This window comes from Cynoglossus semilaevis, chromosome 19, assembly GCF_000523025.1.
Source record: "Cynoglossus semilaevis isolate Cse_v1.0 chromosome 19, Cse_v1.0, whole genome shotgun sequence".
Taxonomy (NCBI): domain Eukaryota; kingdom Metazoa; phylum Chordata; class Actinopteri; order Pleuronectiformes; family Cynoglossidae; genus Cynoglossus; species Cynoglossus semilaevis.
Window position 1 is genome coordinate 14,512,955 of NC_024325.1, and position 16,941 is coordinate 14,529,895.

The 16,941-nt window shown below is 39.0% G+C and overlaps 1 protein-coding gene across 4 annotated transcripts in view; it reads right to left on the reverse strand.

The window, feature by feature from the left end:
- grik1a (glutamate receptor, ionotropic, kainate 1a) overlaps nucleotides 1-16,941 on the reverse strand; it is a 34,914-nt gene that overhangs the window by 12,293 nt on the left and 5,680 nt on the right. For 2 of the 4 annotated variants that reach the window (XM_025065720.1, XM_025065721.1), the window contains exons 2-9: nucleotides 13,012-13,179; nucleotides 12,668-12,925; nucleotides 10,991-11,172; nucleotides 8,761-8,814; nucleotides 8,415-8,585; nucleotides 6,749-6,892; nucleotides 3,356-3,463; nucleotides 3,054-3,125 (exon numbers count right to left, since the gene is read on the reverse strand). In XM_025065720.1, the coding sequence (XP_024921488.1) occupies nucleotides 3,054-3,125; nucleotides 3,356-3,463; nucleotides 6,749-6,892; nucleotides 8,415-8,585; nucleotides 8,761-8,814; nucleotides 10,991-11,172; nucleotides 12,668-12,925; nucleotides 13,012-13,141 (1,119 nt within the window). In that variant the 5' untranslated portion in view covers nucleotides 13,142-13,179. The remainder of the gene's footprint in view (nucleotides 1-3,053; nucleotides 3,126-3,355; nucleotides 3,464-6,748; nucleotides 6,893-8,414; nucleotides 8,586-8,760; nucleotides 8,815-10,990; nucleotides 11,173-12,667; nucleotides 12,926-13,011; nucleotides 13,180-16,941) is intronic. The other 2 variants (XM_025065722.1, XM_008333242.3) reach the window with 1 other exon arrangement.

Genomic DNA, 16,941 nt, shown 5'->3' on the forward strand with positions numbered 1-16,941 from the left:
ATATTTAGTTTGACACAACTGAATAAGCTGAAATCTAAAAATTAACCAATGAAAAAATTAATTTAGGACAGAAATACAGTAGGTTAAAGTCAGGCCAGAGAATCTGCTGTTTTGCAGAGTTTTTTGTTTTTTTTCCTTGAGAGATCAACAATAATACACTTGCTTTTCACTCCTCATTACACACAGCCTTATTCTCCTCACCCAGACAGAAAACGTCTTCACTTCTAACCTCAGGAAAATCACACTGTTTCTCTAACACGACATGTCTCTGCAGGAGTCTGTAAATCCACACACACACACACACACACACACACACACACACACACACAACCGCTGCTGGATTTCATTCATTATAGTCTCCACAATCTGGAAGAAAAATGGAGACAGTCAAGGAAAATATTTTTAGGCAGCATCTTTGGGCCTCAGTCCGTTTCAGGTAGTAGCACTGTCTGAATCCCAGAGATGTGTCATCAACAGGATTAGTCATCTGGAAGTCTGAGCAAGGATCCGACTGAGGCAATAAAAAGCAGTGCTGAAATACAGCTGTGCACAAAATAGTCTTCAAACCAACGGGGGCCAACTGTTCCTCCTGCGATACCAAAAACTATTACTTAGTGACTGCGTTTTAACACTTTTGTTCAACTGATGATGTAACTGCATGCAAGCTAACCGACTTTCAGACCAAACATTTGAATTTTAATGGTGTGAATCTTAAGTCACAACAAGAGGAAAGTTGGGGAAAATAGGTGGGGGAGAAAAGCTGTCGATTTGATTTGCTGGACAGATAGCATGTACACAGCTAACATAGCTGCGTGTAAAATGGCTAAAGATTTATCCAACATAAAGTAAAATCAGGATTAGAACCATATAATGCTAAGTAAATGTCTTCTTAAAACACCATCTTAAAAACATTTCTCAATTCTAGCAAAAACACATAACATGTACCAATGTAGCTAAAGAGATAGCGCCAAGTTAGCTTTTTAAAAACTCTAGTTTAAAGTTTGTTTGCCAAAAATGATTCAAGGTTAACCAACATTCTGATACAAAAACATAAACATTAAGGTCTTTAAACCTTTACACAAAGATGATCTAAAAGGCAACAAGAAGCTAAACTTGTCCCAAAATATACTGAAAGTTAGCTGTGAAACAGGCTATCTTGTCCAAATATGGACTAGAGCTAGCTAAAAAAAAATAGCCTGACTTCAAGCCAAAGACATTTGTACCAGAAACAAACATTAAAGGTAGACATTTGACTTAAATTTGTGGCCCATAAAAATCTGTCTCGCTGCCAGTTTTGGGGTCTAAGAGCCAGTTATGGATTTTCACCTTCTAGGTCATGGATTTAGAGCAGGTCACCGATGAAAATCCATTTGTCCCAGTGCAGCCCCAACAACAAAAGCATCCCATAAAAACTGACGGCACTCTCCTCTGAATGTTTATCCACGAACGCTAAAAGTCGTATCAAAATGAAAGCGAAAACTCTTGAGTTTTGACCCAAGCAGTAAATGGAGGCGACGAGGTCAGAGGAGCCGAGCAGAGAGAAAGTTATTTCTGTAAAGTCAACCACTGGGAGAACAAATAATTCATTACCCAGAAGACCTTTACGTTGTTTGGCTCCGTCTCCTCCTTCAGAACGTATTTAACACCTCAGTGCTCAGGAACCTACGCCGTAGCTGTGGACTGATAATAATTCATTTTTCATCAGCCTAAAGTGAAGGCGTTTGATTCTATATTTTCTCTGTAATGCGTTATATATGCTGAGGCGAGTGGTTCTGATGGCGCCGGGAAAAACAGTAGGGAACAAATTAAATAACTCTGACTCAGAGCTGCTGCTGCTGCGGTCTGACAGCTGCTGACTGACAACACGTCCGTGTGTGACGACGGACGACGGCTGCAGCCGCAAAGGACTTCAAAGGTAATAAAAAAGATAAAAGTAAAGTAGGTTTTTTTATGTACTTTATTTATTCAAAATTAATGAGGTGATGGAAACGTCAAAGTCAGACTTGAGGACGGCTCGGCTGTACATGGACCGTATATTTGTCCCCCATTTTACCCTGTAAAAGTTTTGTAGAGTTTTTTTTTTTAAGGATTATTCTGGGTTTTTTTTATCATATGAAACCTGTCAATTTAAAATGTGTTTTGGGATGTTGGGATATTGATGTAGTTCAACAACCATCTTTAGAATTTACTGAGGCAGCGAGACTTTTCAGACGCCTCCGTAAAACTTTGGGCCATAAAAAAAGACCTTAAAATCGAACCTCTACACCTGGACTTCTTTAGGACCCAGTCCCTGTCTCCAGATCTGACTGCGTCCTGTCACCTGTCTCCAGGTCTGACTGCGTCCTGTCCTGACATGGACTGTCAGTCTTTCTCTGAGACTTTTTAAACTTCAGAACATGTGTCCTGTGAGTCAACCTTCTTCATTGACTCACTGTAGATTTAGATTTGATTTCTGCTCTGAATTTGGAATTTAAAACCATGGTCACATGACTTGGATTTCTTAAATACCTTGGTCTAAAATTGTGGAAACTTGTGACCATGGGGACCAGACAAGTTCACCTCAAATGACTTGGATTTGAAACTTGATGTCAAGACTTGGAATGGAACTTCTGAGACTATATTATTTTATTATTTAAATGAACTCGAACACTGGTTCCTGCTGGTTTCTATATTGAAAATGCACCATAATAATAGAGGCTAAATTTACTTAATATATAATACATAATTAAGTAATTATTCCCTGGCAGCAGTGGGTGACGTGACCCAGAGAGAAGCTAAAGTTATCACACTTTTTTTTTTTCCTTTTTCAATTACTAGACAACATCTATTTGATATTTTCTCTGGGTGATGATAAAGTTCCAGAGTCTGAACCCAGGCGCGAGTAAAAGTAAAATGTCAAATACAACGACTTTACCTCTCTGTACACAAGTCAGTGGAGAGAAACAAGGTTGACAGGCCAAGGAGCAGGGAGGAGCAGGGTGCATACAGAATGAGGAGAAAATGAAGGAGCAGAGAAAGGAGGGAACCACATGTGGACCGAAGAGGGCACAAACCTTAATCCACCTTCTGTTGAGGCGACTCCTGCCCTCTGTGACACCGTTTTGATATTGCAATTTCATGGGATGCTGACAGACGGTGTGGAAAAGAAAAATAAATGAGTTGTTGCAGCAGTAAAAATAATAGTAATAAAAAAAAAAACAATAATGAATGCAGGGATGAATTAGATGGACCAGCAACGACAGGGTCCACACACACACACACACACACACACACACACTTTAATGGAAAGAACCAAGCAGTGTGGCGGCAGCATGAGTGTGTTGTAATTGGCTGCTCTCGGCCTCTCTGTGCTCACCCTGGCAGCACCGTCCTCTTTCAGGCTGATGATGTCCAAATCAAAGTCTCTCCTCAGGCCATCTGTCTTATTAAGGACAATGTGTCCTGTCAGTCCGTCCCACTGCGCCTGAGAGGGAGAGAGGGAGAGATGCAGACGGAGAGAGGGAAGTTGGATATCACATGGACTTCCTGTACACTTAAAAAAAAAGTTCAACTCCAGTTCAGTCATTTGTCCTGGCGTGCATCAATAAAAGTTAATGGTATTCATAGCTGCTTCGCCCTGTAGTCAAGGAGTTCCCGACGACTTTCTCTAATGGTACGATTATTTTAATTTAAAAATAAGAAATGTTTTTTTCAGGCCCAACAAATCGACTTTGGTCAGAGTCTGACACCCAGATTATGGGCAACGTCTAATAGTGGCCACCAACTGTTAACCCAGTGTCCAGAAGGGGAGCTATAATTCAACTCTTCGATAAACCAAATTAAACCAAAATAATCTCGCCCTCATAAAGAGTCCAAACAGGGACAACTCTGTTTGTGGCCTATATTATGGACATTAGATGTGGGCCACTCAAGGTCAACTACTTTATTTGATATGAGGGCAAATAAAACAGAATGTTTGGCCTGTTTGGATTCAAACATATTAAAGCGTATTTGATATGAGGGCAAATAAAACAGACTGTTTGGATTCAAACATATTGAGGCAGGTTACTTTTCTTGTTACCGATGAAAACTCAAGGTTAATGACAGACTGTGATTTCATTTGGGTGACATGTCACTCTGCCTCAAGTTGCCTACATCTGCTGCCCAGTCATATAGATCTGGCCCAGGTATCAGCGCCTTAGGGTTTAGATATGGGTTAAAGGAGAGTTAAGGCTTTTTCATTTCTATATTTAAGCCAAACAAATGAAAGTCTAATGTTTACATCTGGGCTGCACCAGTTGTTCAAATGTCTTCTGCATTCAAGAGAACACTCCCGAGGTGGGACAGTATTATAAGAGTACCAAGAAAAACCTGGAATGACACCTGGACCAATCCAGGTCTTTCCTGGTCCAAAGCTAGGGACCAGATTTCAAATCCTTATTATACCTAATTGTATTTGGACTTGAGCTTTGAGACTGTCGTCAATCTGACCCAGATCTGAATAAACAGGAAAAAATCCCAAGATGAGATAAACCAAAGTTCTGCATTCTTTTCATCAGGGGGGAAAATATATATATTTGATGTGGAGAAGACTGTAGGAAAAATAAAATCAAAACAAAGATGTGCAGAAATAACTCCCGTGTGTGTTTTGACACTACACTGAAGTGTGCACTGAATAACAAAGGAATTCAAATCAACCCTGTTTTTTTTTCCCCCATCGCAGACACAGAGAAAACACTGTTGACAACAATAGCCGGCAGAAAGACACGGTGCAGGTGCCAGTAGTTCAAGTTTGAATGAAAGCCGTGCCCTCGTACTCCACACCCTCTTGTCAGAAATGTTTTTTAATGGAGTGTCGTGCGAGATATATCGCAGCTTCCCGCAATCAAAAAGGCTCTTATCTGGTGATGAATGGGAGCGAGCGAGAACACGTGCTTCAAAGGATGTGCAGAGGCAAACAAATCTAAAAGTGAGAAGATGAGAAGGAGGACGGAAGGACAGGATGGCAGACGAGAAGCCGGAGAGGGGAAAATATAGAGGGATTGTATAATAATGTTCCCTCGGCGTGGCAGGCAACGGTCGACTGGATTTAGGACTTAAGAGATCAAAACGCTCGTGCATCAAAAGCCTCATTTCTATCTGTAGGCATCCAGTACGACTGCTACACTCAACCAATGAGAACTTCAACACCAGAGATTTTCATGTTGAGCAACAAACCGAAGAAACTTAAACACCAGAGATTTTCATGTTGAGCAACGAATCGAAGAAACTTAAGGAGTTTTCTTTTTTGGACTAAATCTGTTTACGACTTCTTCAGTTAAAATTTTACTGGAAATTGAAATCATTAAAATAAGATTTTAATGTGATACAAAATGTCATATTAATCATCGAGATTCATATGAGGCAGCATTTCTCTGTGCAGTTAGCACATAAGTGCTACGTACCTCACATTTTTTAATTGGAGACAAAGTACATGTTGCTAACAGGCTGCCAGCTAACTGGGTGTCATTTTTTTTGTGTGTCTGCCTCTGTGCAGATTCAGATCTGCACGAATGGCCAAAAAGAAAAAAAAAATCAAGAGAAATTTCTACGTGCTAGCCTGGCTAAAAAAACTTGCTAACTTGCGAGCATGACACTAAAAGCAAATAAGCTAGCTGGTGGGTTACCAATTACATGCTACATGCTGTCATGGGTGTCTTTAATAATATTTGTGTCTAATATCAACAACTTTCACTATTAATTTTTTATTTTTTGTAGAAAAAACAATTGTCCCAATTTAGAATATCAACAACTTTCACTATTAATTTTCTTTTGTAGAAAAAAAATTGTCCCAATTTACAAAAGTTAAATTATATTAAACAATGAGGTATATTCAAGTGGCAGAGAGTCAAAACACACACACTTAGCCCTTAGGGAACTTGAGCTAAATGTTCAACAATGATCATTATAGGTTAAAACCAAGAAAGAACATTTCCACTTTAAAATATAATTGTTTTTTTCGAGTGTGGTTCAAAACTTTTCCCGTTGTTTTTGGAGTTATATAAAGGGCAGACGACAACAGCAGCTCTGTCTCGCCGGGAAAAGCTGCAGCTGAATTTGGTTTTAAATTGTGTCACAGCCAGTCACTGTAGACTACACAGGCCTGTCTACATTATTTAACACAGATGAATTCACCTGGATGTTTGTTCAGCTGCATCGAAAACAACAAGTGCAGGCGGCACACCGTCTAATCTGTCTGTGAATCCATGAGGCGCCAGACATTTTTATTGGCCTTTAAAGTGTCAGTTTTATATTTGCTATAGAAATATGTAAAAGTCACTCAATTAAACTAAAGATTAAGACGTAGGATTACAGTGTAAATCAGTTTAACTGAAAGTAATTTATTGAAATTGAATTAATATTTATTGAGTATTTCTACGTTCATTTTCTGCAGTTCACAATAATTCAAATCCCGCAGCTAATTTTTATTAGGAAGGTATTATGATGTAATGTTAAATGTAATTAGAATGCACTCTATTTGTTACTTCTTTTGTATTTTTAAGGTGGAGAACATTCTATTTTACAGCTAACCAACAAGTAAACCAATGGTCATTTGGTGGTACTGCAGCGTCCAATAATTGTCGGCTGTGCACAGAGGAGGGGTTGTAGGGTTCATTTCAGTCTGAGCTCAAGTGTTAACACGGATTATAAAAGTCGGAGTTTTCTTACACCCTATAAACCCACTGGGATCTAAGTGTCTTACGACTCCATCAGTGAACGTTCTACTGACCCCTTTGAAGAGGTTGATAAAACGCGGCCCAAAGCGCCAGGGTTTGTGCCGGTGACACTGCAGGGAGCTGACAGTCATCTGTGTGGCCCGCTGGGACGCCACGGCGACCATAAACACGGCGTCATACATCAAGGCTGCGTCTGTCTGAGAAGGTGGCAGTGAGAGAGAGAGAGAGAGAGAGATGTTGTTAGAACATTTATTATTTCACACTTCACTTAGCAAGAACAACGGGGCAACGGAGGACTCGAAAAGATATCAGCTTAAAATATCCGACACATAAGTCACAGTCGGAGTCCTGAAGATTAAAATAACACGTTGTCCAGGAGAACGACATCAAAATGAATGGGACTGCGTTTGACTGATGTATTTGTGTTTCCACGTTTTCATCGCTGCTGAAATATGGCTCCTAGAAAGTCGCAGCCCAGCAGATGGTCCTGGTTTACAGTAGTAAGAGACGCCGTCTGCAGCATACTAATGGACGTCGTTGAAAAGAAACAGAGTAGGAGAATATAACAATGCTACTGGTTTATTTTGTTGTTAAATTTAGCACAAAAAAAAACAAAACCAAACAAAGCACCAGACACCAGGCTACAATTATACAAAACTCGCTGTTATTCACCAAAGTGTCCACCAGGGTCAGAGAGCGACAAGGATTTGTGGGAAAGTAACCATGAAATAAAGGGCTTTCGTCCTTGAAACTCTTATCAGAGGAACTATAAATGACCCTGTATAGTTGTTATTCAGAAGTTGAAGGCCCGGCGTCTGCCGTAAAAAAAACTCCCATGTCTGCTGTAACATTTTGTGAGAAAAGAGCAAATAGCGAGAAGAGCTGTGGAAAATAAATGTCGCATCCTGTAAATAAATTAAAGATTTAAAGCTATTTAAGATATGAATTGCTGCAGTGCGTCTAAAAGTTAGGCCATAATATAAGTACATAAGTACCAATGAGACTAATAAAAAAAATATAAAGTAGCACCAAAAGCTAAATTACTATAAAATTGATAATGAAAAAAAGTAAGCATAAAAACATAAAGCTAAAAGATAGAAAACATTACACTGAGAGGGTGAGTACACCCTAGTATGATGTGCCACAATCACCTTCGTATTAGCATAAATGACTGCTAATGCAAAAAAAGCTAAAGGTTGTTTCCAAAATCACAAAGTAGTAGAAAACAAATTAGTTTAAAACATTTGCTAGAAGAAGAATCACAAAGTAGTAGAAAACAAATTAGCTTAAAACATTAGCACAAAACAAGCCAAACATTTGCTACAAGAAAAAAAATGGCAGAAATAAGGCGCAAATAGTTAAAGGTTAATCCAAACTAGCAGGTTATACTAATTACCACAGATACATGTGGAACTAACCTAAAAGATAAAAACTTAAATTGCTAAAAGTTAGCTGAAATAGCTAGAAAAATATCCTGCCCTGTCGAATGTCACCCACTGTGATTTATAACTTTTTTCCTTTAATATATTGAGTTGAATGTTCAAAGGAGAAGACATCGCTACAGAAGGGATAAAACAGGAAATTGTTCAGTGAAGTTATAAATCAAGTCAGATGTCGTTTCATCTTCTAAGACTTCTATCTCTACGTTCTTCCTGCTCTGCTCTAATATAACTGAACAATTCCATTATATTTCTTTAATGCTACGCTGTGTAGCCTTACAGTCATGATCCCATCGATCAGGTCACTGTCTTGTTTCGGTCCCTGCAGTCTCTCCACCGCCCACTTGTCCATGGTGGACGCCACCCAGGGGTCGTCCACGTTCAGCAGCCTGAACCCCGTCATGTTGACGCCGCTGTAGCGATACGGCTCCAGATCGAGTGCAAACAAGTCCTGCAAGATGAAGAGTTCGGTTCAGGTTCACAACGTGGGTCTCATTGTTTTGGTTGTTGTTTTGTTTTTTTTTACTGATCCCAAATGTGTTTTCAAATTCCTGGCGAAAAGTCAGAACTTTTATTTGTTAAGTACTTAACACCGCGTCTCTTCTCTGCTGTTAAACACAACTCACCAGGGTGGTGAAGAAAAAGTGATAATACTCCGTCATCATCCCCATCGAGGAGAGCTGCGAGAGACGAGGGAGAAAAAGCAATAAAGAAGACGTCGGCTCGTTATGAAGACTTTAAATATTAAACATTTTCCAACAGTATAGAAAGAATCTTAATGGAGTTTTCCTCAGGTTTCCAATACTTTGTACCAAGAACTTTTCCAGGAACTTTTTTTTGTTTGTTTGTTTAAAGTCGAAGGAAACGCAACTTACTTCACTATGGTTTCATAACAGCCCAATAACTATAGCAATTTGGTGGCCCACATCTGGCAACTAATGGGTGTCAGTTGCCGACATGTGGTCCACATTCTGGACTCACAAATGTCAGATTATAATAAATTGGATTAGATTACACAGAATATACTTTGTACCAAGAACTTTTCCAGGATTTTTGTTTTTAAGTTCCTTCTTAGCAAAACCATATGGTCAAGTCAAAGGAAACGCAACTTATTTCACTATGGTTTCATAACAGCCCAATAACTATAGAAATTTGGTGGCCCATATAACCAATGGGTGAGAGCTGACGACATGTTGCCCACATTCTGAACTGAGTGTATAAAAATGTCAGATTATAATAAATTGGATTAGATTACACAGAATTTTGTTAATCCCTGGGGATATTCTGAGATTTGGTCCACTTTTAGTCGACTAAAGACCCATAGATTTATTTTCCCTGTTGAACCACAGTCGGCCACATGACACATCTGGCACCCACATGTGGACCACATACAATGGAAATTCATGGCCCACATTGCCTCACTGATATGGCCCATAACAGACCATGACCATGAGGAAACCCATTTGCTGAAGTTAGACAGTGATGAGTCCCACATCCTGGATACCTGTGTATAAAACCTGAATGTGTTGCACTAAAGTCTTGGCATTCAATATAAGAGTGGAACTAGTAATGATTTTCCAGTTTCATTTCGAACAACATTTATCACTTGGCCAGCCTACAGCTATAAATTACAGACCATTAGTGGCCCACATTTATGAGAGTATGGGTCAGGATGTCAAATCAGACACAAACATCAACGAAAATCTCTGGAAAGTCTTCTGATCAGATGATAAGAATAATCTGAATTTTTATTCCCTAACGCTGAGTCCCTGCAGTACGTAACCCAGCAGCCGTGGGACTCACTTTCATCTGTTGACAACTGGGAGAGTGAGCGTTGCTACTCTATCCTGGAGAAGCAATTTAACAACTTTTCTTCATCATATCTTTTAACGACTGCCACCTAAATCTCTAGCGAGGCCTCAGTAAACAAGGTAATAGCTTTCATAAGATTTACTGTACGGCATAAAAAGACATTAGTGTTAAAAGGAATCGTTAAACGCGCTGTCCCCAAATGACACGTAAACGTGTCATAAATGTCCTCAGTGAGAGTCGATCTGTGGACGCACCGGGCCAGGAACCACGGCTTGGTTACAAAAATGTATTATTTAGGTCTAATTCTGAGGTATATTTTTGGCTTCTTCCTACTGTGGTACTTTAATAAGATAAAAGCTCATTTGACCTTAAATATCTTTTGGGGTTTTTTTCCTGTCACAGGGTATTGGGGTTTTTTTGTGTTAAATATTGACTTAATCTTTTCTGATTTTCAATCACCTATTTCTGAACTAAAAATTTTATTTAGCTTTGTGGCTAAATTCTCGCTTCAGCTAACTTCAGTAGCTATCCTTAGCCATTTTCAACCACCATACACGTTATGTTTGGACTAATTTTTAGTTAACGGTTACATAGCAACATATTTTCTGGCTAACATTTATTATAATTGTATTTATAAGAGTATTGGTAATTATTTAACCAATCTAGTTTTAGATTACTTTTTGATTGCTTCTGGTTTATAATAGTCAAAAGTATATTTTATTTCAGTCAATTTTTTCTTTACCCTTTTTTTTTACTGATTTTTTTAACTATTTTTTGATTAAATCTGCTTGTATCTTTTTCTACTCTTCAACTACCTTTGGTTACAGTTTAGTTCTTCTCTTAACATCTTATTCTTATTTGAAGTAATAAAAATACTTTCTCATCGACCGCACATCTCACCCATCTCACCTTGGTGAACACACATTTCTACACAAGGTTTTTTTTTTTTTTCTAGCAGTCCTTAAAAGACCTTTTGCAACTTTCAATTTTAAAAAGAGAAGTTCTTCCCTGGCTGCGGCTCCTCTCTGACCTTGGTTCACACACCTGCTTCAGCAGCTCCGCAGCCACACGATAGGAGCAGTCGAAGATGATGAAGAACTCCTTGTCTTTCTTCAGCTCTTTGAGGAGCGGTCGGGCGTCAGGGTTCCCGGGCGTGAGCTGACGGATCTTGATCCTCAAGTTAAGCTTTGCAGGAGCTTTGATTAACTCCTGCATTCTCATCAGACCTGCAGAGAAGTAGGGCAGATATTTCCTTATTTAAACAGTGTATGTGAGGCAGAGAGTTTTTGTCTCCTACAGAAAGGTTGTAGGTGCAATACCTGAAGGTCGGAGGCAAAACATGTCAGAGCAGGGACTTGACTCATTCATTTTTAACATTTTTATTTCTTTAGACTTTTGACTTTTTACAGATCCTCTTTACTAGCTTTAGCTATAGCTATGTCTGAACTAGCATTTAGCATATTGTATCATTTTGACCTCTTTAAGTTAGTTCTACTTTTCTTTTTAAAGTTTGGTATTTTCAGTATTTGTAGCCAACACTTGTAGCCAACACAACGTTTACAAACTAACTTTCAGAAATCTTACATTATTTAGCATTTTCCAAACCGGCTAACTATCAAGCTACGACACAAAAGAATTTTCATGAATTATTTTTACTCTGTTAATTTTAAGTAAAGTTTTAGCTGTGGTATTACATTTGTTGGAGCTATCTTCCTGTTATAATGGATTCTAATAAACGTTTGACAAGCATTTCTTGCTAGTTCAGAAAAAAAATGTAGGCAAATGAATGCAATTGGAATAAAAAAAAAAATCTCCAAATTGCAGTTAATTTCGGAGCCTGCTGTAGGAGCCCAGCTTCAGCTCAAGGACATTTGTGCTAATGATTTCCAGTTAAGTTTTGCTGCTCAATCATTTCTTTTTAAGCATCTTCTTTTTAGCCACAGTGAAAAACAAACCATGAACTGTGGACACGTGTGTACTTCACAGTGTGAACGTGGGTTTGTGTGACATTTATTAATAAAAAAAAACTAAAGAAAGAAAGATGAAAACCATGGCATTCTAAAATCCAGTCGTGGACTGGACTTCACACGGACTGTGGTTCTGTCCAGTGCAGTTTGAAGCCTGGGACGGAGAACACAGGCAGCTGTTTGTTAGGACGGACCTGGTGGCCTGCAGCAGATTGAGTTCAGAGGGCAGTGAGAGGAAAATGACTGTGACAGATGGAAGAAATTGCATTTTGGTCATAATAATAAACTCTGCATATGAATGTAGAACAAGGTCCGGGGGAAAACACGTGGCAGAATTTTGACCTTGTTTTTCTACTTCAAATGCCGAGCTGAGTTTCTGCTGTCATCCAATTATGCAGTGTCAAATAATGTCATTTCCTCGGAATAATATTTTTAAAGTGGGAATTCAAAGTCAGCTGTGAAGCTGATGACAACATCATCAAGGAGCATGTCAGGGGTGGAGGACACTGGACCTTCAGAGTATCAACGAAATGAAGGATCAAATATGAAAAAAATATTAAATATTTTTAATAATTATATATTAGTAAAATCCTGTTGATGACAAGTCTTACAGAAGGGGGCGCTGTTTAAGTACTTTTGCGTTATTTATCTCCTAGCTGACTTTTTCTTTTACATTTTAGCCAATGCTATAACCAGATACTGGTTTCCAGTGTTGACGCTGTAGGAACTGTTTTTTTTTTGTTTTTTTTCGTACCCGTGCTGTCTTCATACACCACGGTCAGCTTCTTCCATTTGAAGAAGGTGACGACGTCCAGAATGGCCCTGGCGATGGCGGTGTACTCCGGGTAGAGGTTGATGAAGAACGTGTCCTTGTTGTCCACTGACGGGTGTTTCCAGCTGGTCTGGATGTGAGGGACCTCCAGGGCGTTGCAGATGGACTGAACGGCGCTGACCGACGAGCTGTGTGAGGGACCGAAGACGGCGACCACCCCGAGAGCCAGCTGGTCGCACACTGGTGGAGAGAATGTGACACAGAAAAATAAAGGGAAACACACTCATGGGTTCTCACGAAATATGAAGTCCAAGTGTGAGTCTGACCTCTGCGTGACGCCTCGAACCCATCAAACAGGTTGATCCTCTGGATGTCATAGGTCAGGGTTGTGTTGGGAATCAACGTCTTGTTGCGGTTAATGTTATTCACGGCAAACTTGAACGCCAGCTCGTCCATACTGACCAGCTCGCTCTCCCTGGTCTCAAAGATACCACCTGTGCACAGGAACACAAAGGAACCGCTGCAATCAGACGCTTAATGACAACTGTGGCACCGCTAAAACACTTCAGCTGTGCAGCAGCTGAGGGATAACACAGAAAAAAATGACGACTAAATACATGCTCTTGCGAGAGTGGAACACATTCAGACGGACAAGAAAAAGCAAAAACATTCACCCAAGAAGATTTTTGAACAGAAGTTATTGAAGGCTACAGGTGTCGTTTCCATGTTAGTTTTAACAGCGTGCTGGTAGCATGTAGCATTAATTTTTTTTTTTGCTAGATTTCATTGTGACCTTTAGGCTATCAAGTCCAACTGCCTCACAACTAGCATTTAGCTATTCTGTGCCATTGAGCTGGGGGGCACTGTTGCACCTGTCACCTCACAGGAGGGCCAATCATAAAGTTTTAGATTACTTTTAGTGTCACCTCACAGGAGGGCCAATCATAACAAAGTTTTAGATTACATTATTATAGTTATGTGGACCGGACATGGTTTTTTTATGGGCTGAAAGTGGGCCGCGGGCCAGGAGTTTGCTGCTCCTGCTTCACTGTAGGTATTTCTTCAGCAACTTCAGCATCATGTTAGGATGTACAGTAGATACTGGTAACATTTTTAGACAAATGTAGACAAACAACAGCCATAATTTAGCTGATTGTTTTACCATCGTTTTCAGTCGTCTATGTCGTATTTTTCGTGACAACATTTCAACTATTTAACCTTCTACAACACGTCATAAAGCCAGCTAATTTGCGACTAGACAGTTATTAAAAGTCAATTTTGCTTCTTGACGGAAGGCATTAATCTAATCTAATCAGAGTTAGCAACACTTGTTTTCCTGTCCGACAGATTATTTTAAAATAAAACACTCCATATTGCAAAAGACTAGCCGTTAATTTTTTTTTTAACCGTCTCCATCAATAAAGTGGCACGATGTCAAAAGCATTGTTTTGGTTTTACATATTCCCCGACCACTGGTGATGCACACACCCTTCCTCCTCCGTGTGCTTCCACATCATCTCCCAGTAATTGCTTGTGCACTTAACAAACACTGAAACAGTCTAACAGGAGCTGTAACAGCTGAGTCAAAATAAATCAAGTTTAACCTTCAAGTGTGTTTACCTGCAGCGAGATGATGCACGTTCCACAGGAGCAAAGAGGAAAACATGTCTGAGAGCAGCTGGATGAATGATGTCAGCAGGGAAAATAGTTTGATTTATTACGTCTCCCACTTCAATCAATAAATGTTTCTGAACAAGAGAGCGACCGCACTGATCACTGCCCAGAGCTTATGTACTCCGCACACAACAACAACAACAACAAAAAAATCATGAGTTTAGTGTTATTTGATCAAGCAGCTCTGTAACGTTTTAGAGTTTTGGCCGTGGAAGGACTTCAGCTGCAGGAAATTCTTTGACAAAGAAACATTTGAACAGAATCATTTAATGAGCTGTTAATGGTTTCAGAGTCGTTGTGTAATGTTTTATCAATAAAAGCCATTAGTCAGAACAATTAAAAGTTGCTTAATGATTTCTAAAAAAAAAAAGAAAAAGAAAAGAAAAGTTAATGGTGTGGCATATCCTTTAAATTCAGTTTGCATTTACCTTCATTAAACCTCCAACAAAGTTAAAATGTTTATAGAATTGAACAGAGGAAATTGAATCTAATCTAAGGTTGACAGTTCGAGCTAAAGTTAGCTGAAAGATGACATCAAGTGTAGCCAGAAATAAGGTGGTCAAAAAACATTAAAATCAAAATATCATAAAATATATTTAAAAAATAGCCAAGTACTAAATAGATAAATACAAATAATATTAGCTTAAAATACATGTAAGTTCCTTGAAGAAGATTATAATAATTAAGTATCAAGTTTAAATCACTAAAAATATAAGCAAAATGTAAAAGAAAATAATGCTAGAATATGAAAAGATATCCGTTGCCTGAATGATTGAAAAGTGTGAATAATGAAAAATAAAAACCTATAAAAACTGTGTTTAAATGGTTGAAAGGACAAAACTAAACTGCAGACAGGTAAACAAATCACTCCAACACGAAAGAGCCGAATTACGGCTACAAGGTTATTTTAAAAATGTTCTCAGAATTTACCCAGAATGCATTGGTAACATTTTGAAACCGTTGTAAACACTTGAATTTCTCCGCACAGAAGAAATCCTCGGTGTATGAATTTCTCCGCACAGAAGAAATCCTCCACAGAGAGTGTGGTTTTGATGGCAGCCTGAGGAGCCGCTCATCCACTGAACGCAGACATTCATCTCCAGTTAACCAGACAAGGTCAACAACACTCACACACAGCCGTTACACAAACACACCATCTGCACACTCAACAAAATTATCCCAAATTTTCTCTGCAGCCAAACATAACGAGGGCCATTCCACAGAATTCCTTTAATGCCAGCCAAATTCCCCAGTCATAAACACCGCCATAAATATATTACACCCACAATAAAATATTATCTAAAGGAGTAATTGTAGTTTCTGCGCCCGCAGCTTTAATATCCGGCGAGCGGCGAATTAATTTGGAATTCCCACAGAAGCATGGGAATGAAGATTAATATTTAGTGCCGGCAGATGAATGATTTCCCTCCAAGGCGTGGAGTGAAAATGGAGACAAAGTTAAATAATGCTACTTTTCCTTTTTACATGACAAGAAAACCTTAGGCTACACTTAGATTTCAGAAGAAAAGGAGGCTCGGAAACTAGAGCGGAGCGTCGTCGGCATCCTGTCATCCACAGAAGATGGAGAGGAAAAAAAAAAAGGGAAAATAATTGCTCTGTGCAGGGAAGGAACTGAGGTACGAAGAGGGGGGGGGGTTCAGATCTTCCTGTTGACAGTTCTTCAAAAGTAACAACACATCAACTAAACATTACAGACGCATTTTAAAAAACAATTTTCTTAGCCAGCAAAGAAACTGTACTATGTGTGTTCGTGTCTATATATACATATATATTCATATATGTATACATATATATTAATACACATGTATATATGTATACATATGTATTGATATACATGCATATATGTGTGTATATATATATATGCATATAGGTATACATATATTCATATACATGCATATAGGTATACATATATATTCATATATGTATATAGGTATACATATATATGCATATACGTATACATATATACATAAATATGAATATATGTACAGTGCAGTATATATGTATGTGTATATATATACACATATAACCACATATATTTGCATATATGTGTGCATACTGTATATGCATATACATAGAAATGTATAGAAAGAATATTTTTTTACATCACACATAAATCAGGTCAACTGTTACTGATCGTCAGTCCCCGACACAAACAGGAAGTGATGAAGTCATGCCTTTAATTATCCATATGAACAACAGGGGGAACGTGAAATCAACCTGACTGACTGTTGTGTCCGTGCAACAAGACATTACTTTATGAGAGGCAGAGGGAGAGGAGTCATTATCACCGCTGGTACCAGCTGCTGGTGCAGCACCGTGACATGTGTCATGTCAGGATCAGTCCAAGCCAGGTTGCATTAACACCTGTGGACGTTTGCTGCTCAAGGTAAATGATGATTCAATGTCTGTGTGAGTGGGACGGTCATCAGGTGTCATTAGAGTTTGATTCACGTCACTCCCACAGAGTGGCTGTCAGAGCCTGTTTATCGATGCCTCACGGGGATTAATAATGGGGTTTTTTTACCAACACATTCTTTGTTTTGGGCTCTAAACAGACATTC